The sequence below is a fragment of the Ranitomeya imitator genome, chromosome 1, assembly GCF_032444005.1.
Source record: "Ranitomeya imitator isolate aRanImi1 chromosome 1, aRanImi1.pri, whole genome shotgun sequence".
Classification (NCBI taxonomy): domain Eukaryota; kingdom Metazoa; phylum Chordata; class Amphibia; order Anura; family Dendrobatidae; genus Ranitomeya; species Ranitomeya imitator.
In genome coordinates, this window is record NC_091282.1 from 298967879 (window position 1) to 298984287 (window position 16409).

Consider the following 16409-nt stretch of genomic DNA (forward strand, 5'->3'; position numbering starts at 1 on the left):
ATGGGGTGTAGAGAGATGGTGTGTTCCACTCCAAGGTGTTCTCCAGGTTGCCTTTCCTGAACTTCTATCTTCAGGCTCTCATTAAATTGTGGTTAAACGGAACAACTGCATTTGGCGTACTAGTTGGTTTGGGGCCTACTATCGGTGTCTGCCACTCCTTGCTGTTCTCCTGGTTTCCTGTCCTGAAATTCCGTTTTCAGGCGCTCGTTAAGTAGTTGTTAATGTTAGACTGCATTTGGCCTAATAGTTGGGTTGGGGCCTACTATCGGTGTCTGCCACTCCTTGCTGTTCTCCTCCACTGAACAAAGCTGTGCCGTCTGTTTACTACGGTTGCCAATTTTGAACTGCATTTCGACTACTTACTGATTTGGGCCTACTCTCTGTGTCAGCCTCTCATTCCAGTTGTCCTCCACTGCAATGCCCCCTGGTTATTCCTGTGTTACCAATTTTGAACTGCATTTAGCCAACTTTATTCTTTGGGCCTATATCTGTGTTTCCTCCTCATCCTGCCCATTGCCCAGCCAATGATAGATGAGTCTGCTGGTACATTGACCCATAACGCAACATTCCCCGTGCACGCTACACAACAACATTGTGACCCTGCTGAAAGTCAGGTTGCTCTTCCCGCATACCATACCACCTTACACGGGGACAAAGAGGAAGGTGCAGATGAAAGTGCAGGTTCCTTCATCAGGTAGGGGGAGGAATACTAGTTGGCGACGTCACTGGCACAGGGCCTCTCATAGTACGCAAAAGTGTTGCTGCCGGTGGGAGGCGCCCCCGCCGTGCAAACACACCGCTGTACTTTGAGGGGCCCTGTGCCAGTGCCAATGCCAACGAGTGGGCCCCCCCTGCTTGCTCAGGTTCACAGCACTTGCAAAGTTGAAATACTTACCTCTCCCTGCTCCACTGCCGTGACGTGGTCCAGATTTCCTGGGCCCACTAATTACTTGAACCAGCCCTACCCACCACAACTTTAGCCAAATGACCCCCAATTTCAAATGCCTTACAATTATTATAAGGTAAATTACGCTTGACAAGCTTCATTAAGAAGAATGGATGGTTTTGACATTAAAATGGGTACTCTAGGTGTTTTCCTGGCCCCCTCTCACTGCCGACTATGCTGCCCCATTGACTTGCATTGGGTTTCGTGTTTCGGTCGATCCCGACTTTACGTCATAATCGGCCGATTTCACTCGACCCGACTTTTGAGATAGTCGGGTTTCGCGAAACCCGGCTCGACTCTAAAAAGGTCAAGGTCGCTCAACTCTAGTCGGGACCACTGATTCAGAGTTTAGTAAATCATGGGGTAAATATCTAGAATTTTGTGAAGCCAGACTGCATTTCATGACCATTTGACCATCTGATATCTCTTCTATGAATGCAAGGTCAAGAAACTTATTTGCTTATCATTATATGTATGAGATCCAAACAATTCTTAGAGAAATAGTTACGTAAGTCTTAGAAAGTCATTTCATTGGGGGAATCCTACTTGCTGCAACACGTGATTAAATAATTTGTACTGGAACTATAAGGAAGGGGCAGGAGATCAGCACAGGTCAGCCTTTGAAGACGTATCTTCCAGTCCATTTGCCAATCTCCTCCAGGATGGGAGCAGCCGAGCTAAGTAATTTGGTATTTCATTACCCCTTTATACTTTATTTACATGCTTTTACGTTATCTCTTGCGGTAAGGCCGAGAGGCCCTGCGACCAGGTGCTGCTGCGATTTTAGATTGCCTATATAACAATTTCTTGATTTTGCACACGGTGCAGCTATTTCATCCACAAAATCAAATGAATGTTTAAGAGGAAACTTAAAAACTACAGCAACACCTTGGCGCTGCACTTCTCGGCTGCATCATGGCCTTGACATGAATGCTTCACTCACCCTTATAATTTTTACACACTTATTATGCTGCAATACATTTTTTAAGTACTTTATTATTGACATGGCTTGAAACATTGATTTGTTCATTAGGATAATAACCCCTCAGAGTATAAATCTCTCCCCACCCATAGCTGTCCGATGGCAGCATGACTACGGAAGATAATTGTGCGGCAAGTGTGTGGAGTTTCTGCCACGTGCAACCAGCCAGCCTTGTGTGATCTCTCCCCTAGGCCGTAGTAACACATCCGTGTCTATTTTTACGCGCTGTTTGTCTCTCATGTGCTTTTTGTATTACCTCCTCCTTGCATCTGGGGTTTTTTCAGATTCTTTCTCTCACTGAAGCAGGTAGATCGTCTGATCTTTTATTTATCTTTTTACAATGGATCAGTGAAAAATGGATGAAATTCCGATGTATCTCTGAATTACAAAGTATGCCTTCTGTTTTTCATCTGTTTTATGCAAATCCCTTTAAACTTTAATGGCCGAGTCTGGTCCCCAAAAGGATGAGACTAGAAAGTTCTCTTAATCCTTAGTCTCACAGACTGGACACCAGGATGTGTTTTTAAAATGGATGTGTGTATGGATTAATGAAACTTTATGGGTCAGTGTGCTGTCTGAGAAAAAACAATAACAGCACACAGAATGTAGCCTGAAGGCTCCCATACACATTAGACTTAAAGGGGTATTCCCATCTTCAAGATGCCATCCAAATATGTAGTAGGTTAATAATAATAACAAATATCTCCAATTAGAAATGTAGTATAGTTCTTTTGATTTGCTGTGTCTCTTTCCTCGTGTGCAGGCATTGCAGGACTTTAGGTATCTATGGTTACGACCACTAACTCTCACTATATCAGAGGTTGTAACCATGGATACCTAAGGTCCTGCAATGCCTGCACATGAGAAAAAGACATAACGAATCAGAAAAACTATACTACATTTCTAATTGGAGATATTTGTTAATGTTATTATTATTCCACCTACTATATATTGGGATAGCATCATGGAGATGGGAATACCTCTTAAAGTTGGCTGAACTTGCCAATATCGACTAATGGTGCTATGTATATGAGGCCGCCGGTCAACTGATGGTAAGGGTAGATGTCGATCACATTGTTCTCCCTGAGCTAAGCTACCGGCCAATGTGTCTCTCGGCAGCTTTCCGTTAAGAGATTACTATGAATAAGGCCTCTTGTGTATGGGATATTCAGCTGATGTGGCTGTCTGCTGAACAATCGGCCGAAGCAACGTTCAGCTGACAGCCATCTAGTGTGTATAGCCAGCTTTAGGCCACATTCACACTATCAGTATTGGGTAAGTATTTTACATCAGTATTTATAAGCCAAAATCAGGAGTGGAACAATCAGAGAAAAAGTATAATAGATACACGTCACCACTTCTGTATTTTTCCCCCATGTCTGGTTTTGGCTTACAAATACAAATGTAAAATACTGACCATATACTGAACATATGAATGTGACCTTAGTTATAACAGATATCTGACCCAATTCTGTTCAATCAGGATAAGTTCATATAAGTCAATCTCTATGTATGTAAATGGATATTTGACTTCGATAAAATCTGCTTAAACTGCCAAAAAACATCTGAAATGGGCAAAACAGATTGTAGCATGTAAATGGCATCTGAAAGATACAGTAGTGTTCAAAATAATAGCAGTCCAATATGACCAGATTAATCACTGTTTTTGTTAAATTATATTACCACATGTCAAACAATTTACGAGAAAACCAACAGACTCATAATTCTTGATCTGCAGATTTTTGAGTCTGTCTGAGAATAACTAATTGAAAGGCTGTGTGTTCAAAATAATAGCAGTGTGTCTTTCAATTAGTGAGGTCAATCATTCTGTGAAGACATAAATGTGAATCAGGTGGTCCTTATTTAAGAGTGTAGCCAGGACATGTTGCACATGCATTTCTCCTTGAAAGCCTGAGAAATATGGGTCGTTTGAGCCATTGTTCAGAAGAACAGCATACATTGATTAAAAAGTTGAATGGAGAGTATAAAACTTATAAAGAAGTACAGAAAATGATAGGCTGTTCAGCTGAAATGATCTCCAATGCATTAAAATGGAAAGCCAAAACAGAGAGACGTGGAAGAAAATGGAAGACTACCATTCAAATGGATGGAAGAATAGCCAGAACGGCAAAGGCTCAGCCAATGATCAGCTCCAGGATGATCAAAGACAGTCTCAAGTTATCTGTGAGGACTGTGACAGTTAAGGCTAGGTTCACACTAGCGTTGCGCCGCCCTGCGTCGGCGACGCAACGCGCGACGCACGTAAAAACGCGCGCAAACGCGCGCAAAAACGCGCGCGTTTTGCGACGCGTGCGTCGTTTTTGACGAAAATCGGACGCACAGAAAATGCTACAATGTAGCGTTTTCTTGCGTCCGACGCTAGCGTCGGAAACGACGCACGTGGCGAAAAACGCCACCAAAACAACGCACGCGTCCCCTATGTTAAACATAGGGGCGCGTCGCCGCTGCGTCGCCGGCGCAACAGCGACGCACATTGGCGGAACGCCAATGTGAACGTAGCCTAAAAGACACCTTTGTGAAGCTAATCTCTTAGCAAGAAGTCCCTGCAAAGTCCCACTGACATGTACTGAAGTGGATACAATTTGCAAAAGAATACATCAACTGGCCTAAAGAGAAATGGAGAAACATTTTGGGGACTGATAAAAGTAAAATTTATCTTTTTGGGTCCAAGAGCTGCAGTCAGTTCATCAGACGACCCCCAAACGCATTTAACCCACAGTGCACTCTGAAGACGTGAATCATGGTGGAGCAATCATCATGATATGGGCATGTTTCTCTTACTATGGTGCCAGACCTATTTACTGAATACCATATATTAAAATACTTTAAGAGGTCATGTTGCCTAACGCTGAAGAAGATACTGTCACAACACAGTTGTCGGGTGACACGGGCAGGGCTGCCACTAGAAATTTTGGGGCCCCATACTGGCAAAATTTTCGGGGCCCCCTTGAGACTCCGCCCAGGCTCCACCCCAGCCCCGCCTCCAGGCTCCACCCCTCGAACTGTCCACAGTCCCACCGCTATCTCTTGGAAAATCTCCACTTCTCACCTATCACACATTAACAGTTCCCATCACCAGATCACACATATAGCCGGCAGCTTTTGTTTTGGCCAAAAGAATTTTTAAGCCGCCACCAGAACACGGTACACACTTTTGGCCGGGCCCTACTGTACTGTAACCTACTAAATATTTGTTAAAATATGCAATACAATTTAGGTATATTTTTATTTATTTTTCAATTTTTAAAATGACCTATAATACTACATACAAGGAACAAATACCACAACACTATGACCAGATGACATATTACCACCACAGTGATTAAATAATATAAAATACAAGGAACAAATACCACAACACCATGACCAGACCGCATATTACCACCACATAGTGACTGAATACTACAATACTGATCAGTAATAAAAAAAAACAACCACAATACTATCACCATCAGTGCCATTATACACAGGAGATCTGTAATTAGTAAGCAGTGTCTGTGTACAGGTAATACAGTGATCACCGGTGACATTATACACAGGAGCTCTGTATATAGTATACAGTGTATAGTGTCAGTGTATAGTTAACACTGACTCACCAGTGACGTCTCTAGGTGAAGTCCTTCATCTTTCATCCAGCACAGACCGCCATCATTTCTTCCAGCCAGGACTCGTCTCTGCAGGAAATAACACAGTTATCTCGAGTTCCACTTGCAGAATACATTACTTAATTTTCACAGCCTCTACATTACACCACATAAAGAAGGTGACATAGTATCACTCTGCACAGTAACAGGACCTCCCCCCATTTAAAACAGTATACTCAAAAAATAAAATAAATACATGACTGCAATAATAATATCCCTTAATTAGCCCCTATGGTAATATTCGCCATCCTAGCCCCCGTGTGTCTCATTGCAGGCTCCAGCCATATGTTCTCCCATCCTGCCCTCATGAGTATCCATTCTGCCCCATATGATCTCCCCATCCTGCCCCATCTGTCTCCATCGTATCCATCCTGCCCCATCTGTCTCCAATCCTGCCCCATCTGTCTCCATTCTGCCCCATCTGTTTCCAATCCTGCCCCATCTGTGTCCAGCACTCTGCCCCATCTGTGTCCAGCACTCTGCCCCATCTGTTTCCAATCCTGCCCCATCTGTGTCCAGCACTCTGCCCCATCTGTGTTCAGCACTCTGCCCCATCTGTGTCCAATCCTGCCCCATCTGTGTCCAGCGCTCTGCCCCATCTCTGTCCAGCGCTCTGCCCCATCTCTGTCCAGCGCTCTGCCTCATCTCTGTCCAGCGCTCTGCCCCATCTCTGTCCAGCGCTCTGCCCCATCTCTGTCCAGCGCTCTGCCCCATCTCTGTCCAGCGCTCTGCCCCATCTCTGTCCAGCGCTCTGCCCCATCTCTGTCCAGCGCCCTGCCCCATCTCTGTCCAGCGCTCTGCCCCATCTCTGTCCAGCCCTCTGCCCCATCTCTGTCCAGCACTCTGCCCCATCTCTGTCCAGCACTCTGCCCCATCTCTTCCCAGCACTCTGCCCAGCACTCTGCCCCATCTCTTCCCAGCACTCTGCCCAGCACTCTGCCCCATCTCTGTCCAGCACTCTGCCCCATCTCTGTCCAGCACTCTGCCCCATCTCTGTCCAGCACTCTGCCCCATCTCTGTCCAGCACTCTGCCCCATCTCTTCCCAGCACTCTGCCCCATCTCTTCCCAGCACTCTGCCCCATCTCTGTCTAGCACTCTGCCCCATCTCTGTCCAGCGTTTTGCCCCATCTCTGTCCAGCGCTCTGCCCCATCTCTGTCCAGCGCTCTGCCCCATCTCTGTCCAGCGCTCTGCCCCATCTCTGTCCAGCGCTCTGCCCCATCTCTGTCCAGCGCTCTGCCCCATCTCTGTCCAGCGCTCTGCCCCATCTCTGTCCAGCGCTCTGCCCCATCTCTGTCCAGCGCTCTGCCCCATCTCTGTCCAGCGCTCTGCCCCATCTCTTCCCAGCCCTTTGCCCCATTTCTTCCCAGCACTCTGCCCCATCTCTTCCCTGCACTCTGCCCCATCTCTGTCTAGCACTCTGCCCCATCTCTGTTCAGCACTCTGCCCGATCTCTGTCCAGCACTCTGCCCCATCTCTTCCCAGCACTCTGCCCCATCTCTTCCCAGCGTTTTGCCCCTGTGTCCAGCACTCTGCCCCATCTCTGTCCAGCACTCTGCCCCATCTCTTCCCAGCACTCTGCCCCATCTCTTCCCAGCACTCTGCCCCATCTCTGTCCAGCGTTTTGCCCCTGTGTCCAGCACTCTGCCCCATCTCTGTCCAGCACTCTGCCCCATCTCTGTCCAGCACTCTGCCCCATCTCTGTCCAGCACTCTGCCCCATCTCTTCCCAGCACTCTGCCCCATCTCTTCCCAGCACTCTGCCCCATCTCTGTCCAGCGTTCTTCCTTGGGCCCCCGGATCGCCGCTCTAAAAAAAAAAAAAAGAAGTTCTTCTTACCTGCCGCGCTCCTGCGGCGGGCGAAGTCTCCACGCAGCTGCAGCGTGCATGCACTCGCCGGCGACTGACAATGATGTCAGACGCCGGCGACATGCACGCACGCTGCGGCTGACGTCAGCGCCTGCCAGCCTCAGATTGGCTGGCGGCGCCGCGGCTGTTAACTATTGACGTGCGGGCCCGCGCCCGCACGTCAATAGCTTTAAACAGCTGCAGCGTCGGCGCTAAGGGCCCGGTTAGCCTGCGGCTGCCGGTAGGGGCCCGGTGAGCAGATAAGAGGGGGCCCGATGCGGGCCCCCTCTGCTCACCGGGCCCCATACGCCAGTCACGGCCGTCATGCCCTGATGGCGGCCCTGGACACGGGAGCAGAGAATCCTTCCCTGTCCTCAAGACTAGGGGGCACCCTAGCTCGCCCTACTCCCCGGGATACTTCCAAAGATGAAGATGCTGGAGCCTCCACCCTTGCCTTATCTCCTGAGTTAGCCCTCCGTATGTTCTCTTTCCCCACCCAGGGAAGAGAGGCGCTACTGTGCACTGTAGTACACCAATCCGACAAACAAGGCAACACAAGGGTTAGCAGAAAACTCCAGGCATACAAAATATTCACTCACATATAGCAGGAATGCACTGGTGTGTGAAGGTAGGGAAAAACCAAAACCGAGAAGGATAAGGAATTACCACGCATACAAACCAAGAAACAGTCACTAATAACTTCTCCAACTCTCCAACTTTCCTTCCGTTAGCCATGCTGCAATAAAGCTAGCTCTGACAAGGATTTGTTACAGAGCCCAGATTATAAAGGGGAAAGGAGTGGCTAACCAAGTTCAGCTGTGAGCACAGGGATTTCCAACATGGCTGATTAACCCCTGTTCTGCCAGAAGGAATAAGCACATTGAAAATGAAGGAGAAGTGCTTCTTCTCAGCACTGGAGTAGGAGCAATCAGACGCTGCGGTCTTCTGGCTCTACACCAGGGGTGTCAAACTGCATTCCTCGAGGGCTGCAAACAGGTCATGTTTTCAGGATTTCCTTGCATTGCACAGGTGATAATTGAATCACCTGCAGAGAATGATTCCAGCACCTTGTGCAATGCTAAGGAAATCTTGAAAACACGCATGGTTTGAGGCCCTCGAGGAATGCAGTTTGACACCCCTGCTCTACACTGTTGCGGTAACCCTGTGACAGATATGCCCTTGAAATGGGTGTTTCAACAAGAAATCGACCCAAAACACCCCAGTAAATGAGCAAAATCTTGGTTTTAGTCCAACAAAATTGAGGTTATGGAGTGGCCAGCCCAATCCCTGGACTTTAATCCGATAGAACACTTGTGGAGCACATTAACTCCTCTCTGACCTCAGATGTACTATTCCGTCCATGTGACCTGGGACTTATTTCCCATGGACGGAATAGTACATCATTAGCAATCGACTGCGCATACGGGGGGGGGGGGTGTGTGCAGCCAATTGCGGCCCAGTGTCAGCTGATTCTCACAGGACCGCTCCCAGCACTTTAACCCCTGGAATACTGAGATCGAAAATGATTGTAGCATTCTGGAAACAGGCAGAGGGCTGACAGCCCCTCTGCCTTTGGATCAGAGAACCCGCGGCATGACGTGGGGTCCCGATTGCTCCCACATCTAGGTTACCTGGGCTGAGAAACTTCCTGTCATGCACAGTGCATGTCAGGAAGTCTCTCAGGTCAGTGTGTACAGAGTGCAGCGCTGACAGCTTCTGTCGCATGTAGATGCTGCTTCATCTGCATGCTATAAAACGATCAACCTGCAAAAAATGAGTGTTCCATAGTGGGACAAAGTGTAAAAATTAGAATGAAGTAAAAAAAAAAAAACATTTTTGAAATAATTGTGAAAAATATTTTTAGAATAATTATTATTATTATTTTTTTATCATTAAATCAATATTTTAATAAAAAAATCTAAGCAATAAAAGTACACACATTTTGTATCGCCACGTCCGTAATGACCCGACCTATAAAACTGTCCCACTAGTTAACCCCTTTAGTGAACACCATAAAAATAAAAACAAGGCAAAAAACAATGCTTTATCATCATACCGTCGAACAAAAAGTGAAATAACACGCGATCAAAAAGACGGATATAAATAACCATGGTACCACTGAAAATGTAATCTTGTCCCGCAAAAAACGAGCCGCCATACAGCATCATCAGTGAAAAAATAAAAAAAGTTATAGCTGTCAGAATAAAGCGATGCAAAAACAATTATTTTTTTTCTATAAAACAGTTTTTATTATATAAAAGCGCCAAAACATAAAAAAAATATAAATGAGGTATCGCTGTAATCATACTGACCTGAAGAATAAAACTGCTTTACCACACACGGAACGGTGTAAACGCCCACCCAAAAGAAATTCATGAATTGCTGGTTTTTACTCATTCTCTCTCGCAAAAATCGGAATAGAAAGCGATAAAAAAAGTCATGTGCCTGAAAATGTTACCAATAAAAATGTCAACTCGTCCCACACAAAACAAGACCTCACATGACTGTTAGCCAAAATATGGAAAAATTATAGCTCTCATATTGTGGTGATGCAAAAACTAAATTTTGCAATAAAAAGCGGCTTTTAGCGTCTGACAGCTGCCAAACATAAAAACCCGCTATAAGGTCTCTTTCACACATCGATATTTCCGGTACTGGAGATGTCGGTGTCCGTGTGTGTAATACTTGCGGCACACGTGTGGCGTGTGTGTGCCGCATCAGTACCACATGTATGTGCGCCAGGGAAGAAGCGTTGCAGTAGGCGCTGTTCCACGGCACCGGGTGCTGAACACGGCTCTCATCATTCTCCCCTGCTCTGCTGGCAATCGGCATGGGCAGAGGAGAATGAGGAGAGTTACATTTAACCTTTTAACGACCGCCGATACGCCTTTTAACGGCTGCAGTTAAGGGTACTTAAACGACAGCGCTGCTTTTTAACAGCGCTGAGGTTTAAGTTTATAGTGGTTGCAATTTCTCCAGGGTTTCGGTTGCTGGGGGTAGCTGAGACTCCAGAGAACATGATTCGGGATTGTTTTTACCGATCCCGGTGTTGTGATCGTCGTTATTAACGGTATAACGGCAAAGGCAAAAAAGGCCGATTTTCCATTTAATTTCTCTCTCCTCTGATGTGATCGCACATCAGAGGAGAGAGAAATAGGGTCCCCCGATCATCCCCCCGTCCCTGCAGGCCCCCTTGAAGTTCCCTGGACCGCTGGCTTCTTCTGGGAGAAAATGGTGGGCGCATGCGCAGTGTGCCCGCCGAGATCTGCCGGCCGCACCCAGCAACAATAGGAGATTTTTTCCTATTGGTTCATTTTGATCACGGTGATAGACCCTATCACAGTGATCAAAATAAACAAAAATAGTAAATCAAACCCCCCTTTATCACCCCCTTAGTTAGGGAAAAATAATAAAATAAAAAAATGTATTTCCATTTTCCCATTAGGGTTAGAGTTGGGCTAAAGTTAGGTTTAGGGTTTGGGCTAAAGTTAGGGTTAGGGTTGGGGCTAGAGTTGGGGTTAGGGTTTGGATTATGGTTAGTGTTGGGATTAGGGTTAGGGTCGGGATTATGGATAGGGGTGTGTTGAGGTTAGAGTTGGAGTTAGAATTGGAGGATTTCCACTGTTTAGGCTCATCAGGGGCTCTCCAAACATGACATGGCATCTGATCTTCATTCCATTCTGTGTTGAAAAAGTCAAATGGTGCTCCTTCCCTTTCGAGCTCTGCTGTGCACCCAAACAGTGATTAACCCCTATATGGGGTATCGGCATCCGCAAGACAAATTGAACAACTTTTGTGGCCCAATTTCTCCTGTTACCCTTGTGAAACTAAGAAATTGGGGGCGAAAATATCATTTTTGTGAGAAAAAAACAAACAGATTGTTTATTTTTTACGGCTCTGCATTATAAATCTCTGTGAAGCACTTGGGGGTTCAAAGTGCTCACTACACATCTAGATAAGTTTCTTAGGTAGTCTAGTTTCCAAAATGGTGTCACTTGTGGGGGTTTCCACTGTTTAGGGACATCAGTGGTTCTCCAAACGCGACATGGCGTCCGATCTCAATTCCAGCCAATTTTGGTTTGAAAAAGTCAAATGACGCTCCTTCCCTTCCAAGCTCTGCCGTGTGCCCAAACAGTGGTTCCCCCCATATGGGGTATCAGCGTACTCAGGACAAATTGCACAACAACCTTTTGCAGTCCAATTTCTCCTGTTACCCTTGGGAAAATAAAAAAAAATTGGGGACTAAAAGATCATGGTTGTGGAAAAAATATGATTTTTTTTATTTTTACACCTGGTCGTTATAAACTTTAGTGAAATACCTGGGGGTTCAAAGTTCTCACCACACATCTAGATAAGTTCCTCCAAATCAGGGGCTCTCCATACGCGACATGGCGTCCGATCTCAAGTCCAGCCAATTTTGCGTTGAAAAAGTAAAATGACGCTCCTTCCCTTCAAAGCTCTGTTATGCGCCCAAACAGTGGTTTACCCCCACATATGGGGTATCAGCGTACTCAGGACAAATTGCACAACATGTTTTGGGGTCTAATTTCTCCTGTTACCCTTGGGAAAATAAAAAAATGTGGGTGAAAAGATCATTTTTATGATTTTTTATTTTTACGGCTCTACGTTATAAACGTCTGAGAAGCATTTTGGGATCAAAGTGCTCACCACACATCTAGATAAGTTCCTTAGGGGGTCTAGTTTCCAAAATGGTGTCACTTATGGGGGGTTTCCACTGTTTAGGCACATCATGGGTTCTCCAAACGCGACATGGCGCCCAATCTCAATTCCAGACAATTTTGTATAGAAAAGTCAAACGGCGCTCCTTCCCTTCTGAACTCTGCCATGCACCCAAACAGTGGTTTACCTGAATATATGGGGTATCAGCGTACTCCGGACAAATTGTACAACAACTTTTGGGGTCAAACTTCTCCTGTTACCCTTGGTAAAATAAACCAAATTGGATCTGAAGTACCGTATATACTCGAGTATAAGCCGACCAGAGTATAAGCCGACCCCCCTAATTTTGCCACAAAAAACTGGGAAAACCTATTGACTCGAGTATAAGCCTAGGGTGGAAATGCAGCATTTACCAGTGAATTTCAAAAATAAAAATAGATAATTATTTCCCCATAGCTGTGCCATATAGTGCTCTGCACCGTTCATTATTGCCCCATAGCTGTGCCAAATAGTGCTCTGCACCGTTCATATTTCCCCATAGCTCTGCCATATAGTGCTCTGCACCGTTCATATTTCCCCATATCTGTGCCATATAGTGCTCTGCACCGTTCATATTGCCCCATATCTGTGCCCTGTATGCTCTGCACCGTTCATATTGCCCCCATATCTGTGCCCCATACAGTGCTCTGCACCGTTCATACTGCCCCCATATCTGTGCCCCATATAGTGCTCTGCACCGTTCATATTGCCCCCATATCTGTGCCCCATATAGTGCTCTGCACCGTTCATACTGCCCCCATATCTGTGCCCCATATAGTGCTCTGCACCGTTCATATTGCCCCCATATCTGTGCCCCATATAGTGCTCTGCACCGTTCATACTGCCCCCATATCTGTGCCCCATATAGTGCTCTGCACCGTTCATACTGCCCCCATATCTGTGCCCCATATAGTGCTCTGCACCGTTCATACTGCCCCCATATCTGTGCCCCATATAGTGCTCTGCACCGTTCATACTGCCCCCATATCTGTGCCCCATATAGTGCTCTGCACCGTTCATATTGCCCCCATATCTGTGCCCCATATAGTGCTCTGCACCGTTCATACTGCCCCCATATCTGTGCCCCATATAGTGCTCTGCACCGTTCATACTGCCCCCATATCTGTGCCCCATATATGCTCTGCACTGTTCATATTGCCCCCATATCTGTGCCCCATATATGCTCTGCACCGTTCATACTGCCCCCATATCTGTGCCCCATATAGTGCTCTGCACCGTTCATACTGCCCCCATATCTGTGCCCCATATAGTGCTCTGCACCGTTCATACTGCCCCCATATCTGTGCCATATAGTGCTCTGCACCGTTCATACTGCCCCCATATCTGTGCCCCATATAGTGCTCTGCACCGTTCATACTGCCCCATAGATGCTCCACATAAATCTGTGCCGCTGCTGCAATAAAAAAAAAAAAAGCCATACTCACCTCTCTTGATTGCAGCTCCCGGCGTCTCGTTCCGGCGTCCGGTCCCGGCTTCTCTCTGCGCTGACTGATTAGGCAGAGGGCGCCGCACACACTATATGCGTCATCGCGCCCTCTGACCTGAACAGTCAGAGCGCAGAGACGCCGGGAAGACGGAGCGGCGCCGGGAAGATGGAGCAACGCCCGGCGGCTGGAACGGGGACAGGTAAATATGCGATACTTACCTGGTCCCGATGTCCGGCTCCCTCTGCCTGTCTCACGGTCTTCGGTGCCGCAGCTTCTTTCTCTATCAGCGGTCACCGTTACCGCTGATTAGAGAAATGAATAGGCGGCTCCACCCCTATGGGACGTGGAGCCGCCTATTCATTTCTCTAATGAGCGGTCCCACGTGACCGCTGAAGAGGGGAAGAAGCTGCAGCACAGAAGACCGTGGGACGGCAGGGACAGCGCCAGGATCGCTGGGACTAGGTAAGTATGCCTCAGCGCCCTCACCCCCTCACCCACCGACCCTGCCACCCACCTTGACTCGAGTATAAGCCGAGAGGGGCACTTTCAGCCCAAAAATTTGGGCTGAAAATCGCGGCTTATACTCGAGTATATACGGTAATTGTTTTGTGAAAAAAAGTTAAATGTTGATTTTTTTTTAAACATTCCAAAAATTCCTGTGAAGCACTTCAAGGGTTAATAAACTTCTTGAATGTGGTTTTGAGCACCTTGAGGGGTGCAGTTTTTAGAATGGTGTCACTTTGGGGTATTTTCTATCATATAGACCACTCAAAGTGACTTCAAATGTGATGTGGTCCCCCAAAAAAATAGTGTTGTAAAAATGAGAAATCGCTGTTTAAATTTTAACCCTTATAACTTCTTAACAAAAAAATTTTGGTTCCAAAATTGAGCTGTTGTAAAGTAAACATGTTGGAAATGTTACTTATTAAGTTTTTGTGGGACATATCTCTGTGATTTAAGGGCATGAAAATTCAAAGTTGGAAAATGGCGACATTTTCAAAATATTCTGCAAATTTCTGTTTTTTTTCACAAATAAATGCAAGTCATAAAAGAAATGTTACCATTATCATGAAGTACAATATGTCACGAGAAAACGTCAGAATCACCGGGATCCATATAAGATTTCCAGAGTTATTATCTCATAAAGGGACAGTGGTCAGAATTGTAAAAATTGGCCCGGTCATTAACATGCAAACCACCCTTGGGGGTAAAGGGGTTAAAAATGCTGTTTCTGAGGCAAAGCCAAGAAATGCCAAAAAATTGTGGGATGTAGTCCAAGCATCCTGGGCTGGAATAATACATGACAGGTGCCAGGAGTTGGTTGTCTCTATGCAATATAGATGTGAAGCAGTCCTAAAATATGTGGGCGTACAACTAAATTCACAAGAATGCTAAATCCACAAAAAAGGTACATATTGTGAGTTTGTAAAGACAAATGCATGCACTGCTATTTTTTTTAGAACAGCCCAATGGTTATTTTTTGTTATTTTCTGTAAAGTAAAATATTTATATACAGTGGGTATGGAAAGTATTCAGACCCCTTTACATTTTTTACTCTTTGCTTCATTGCAGCCATTTGGTAAATTCAAAAAAAGTTCATTTGTTTCCCATTAATGTACACTCTGCACCCCATCTTGACTGAAAAAAAACCAAAACAGAAATGTAGAAATTTTTGCAAATGTATTAAAAAAAAAACTACTGAAATATCACATGGTCATAAGCATAAGTATTCAGACCCTTTGCTCAGTATTGAGTAGAAGCACCCTTTTGAGCTAGTACAGCCATGAGTCTTCCCCTTTATGGGATTTATATACCACTATTGCACAGTGATTGCTTATGGTGCATATACTGGGGTACCATTCACTCTTGCTTTAATATATATTGCGAGATCTCGATAAGGTGCAATGTGAATGTATTAACTAAAGAACCACTGCACAGAGATTACTTATGGTGTATACTCGAGGGTACCATTGACTTTTGCATCAATATATACACAATTATGATATCTGCCTATTCTCAAACTTTTTATGATATGATTTTGGTGTTTGCCTTTGGGCCTCAATGTACTTCCCTTTCTGATGTATTGCACGTACCATATGGTATATCAGAAGCAGGGTACCATGTCTGTCTGATTACATTACATATGGAACAATACTGCTATATTTCTGTGCACCCTTCCTTGGATAGGGTTTTCTGGGGTGAGGGAGAGTCGACGTTGAGTGGGGGCGCCATTGCGCAGATTTTATAGGGTGCCAACCTCTGCTGGTAGGAAGGGAAGCTATAGTAACTTATTAGGGTGAAATATCTTTCTTCTTAATGAGCAGACCCATATCATATGGAGTGTTGATTGTAATTAAAATATTTTATTGATCTATATTAAAGGTTATGTTTTATATGATTTAATGACATTTATCATCATTATTGTTTTGACAAACATGGAGTGACAGAGTGAAAGTGAAAACTACAGATTTTGTGCAAATTATGCCATTTTTGATAAATGTGGGCCTCAATATGCTCTGTCCGCTGATCATAGCGTGATTTTTATGGGGGATACAGATAACTGGCCAACCTAACAGTTCACCGACTGGTTAATAGTCATTGATCAGTAGTCATATGCCAGTAGCCACACTGTATTGCGCTTCCAGATGTTTCGTAGTCACTTACCTGAAGCCTTTTGAAGATTAGATCCGGGTTAAAATAAATTTGCAATGGACTGACCAGCTCCATTTGCTGCAGATGAAGAGGTACAAGGATTGAGGTCAGAGAGTGGACAATTTTGAGATGACATATGTTGACTACATCT

At 45.5% G+C, this 16409-nt stretch overlaps 2 protein-coding genes across 3 annotated transcripts in view; one reads left to right on the top strand and one right to left on the bottom strand.

Annotated features, from left to right (window-relative positions):
• The window catches only part of DERL3 (derlin 3), a 43457-nt gene that overhangs the window by 26800 nt on the left and 248 nt on the right, over nt 1–16409 (bottom strand). Inside the window, exons 2-3 of one of the 2 annotated variants that reach the window (XM_069757078.1) lie at nt 16271–16336; nt 5546–5623 (exon numbers count right to left, since the gene is read on the bottom strand). In XM_069757078.1, the coding sequence (XP_069613179.1) occupies nt 5546–5623; nt 16271–16336 (144 nt within the window). The remainder of the gene's footprint in view (nt 1–5545; nt 5624–16270; nt 16337–16409) is intronic. The other variant, XM_069757089.1, reaches the window with a different exon arrangement.
• The window catches only part of LOC138670044 (solute carrier family 2, facilitated glucose transporter member 11-like), a 193736-nt gene that overhangs the window by 15402 nt on the left and 161925 nt on the right, over nt 1–16409 (top strand). The gene's annotated exons all lie outside the window — the stretch shown is intronic.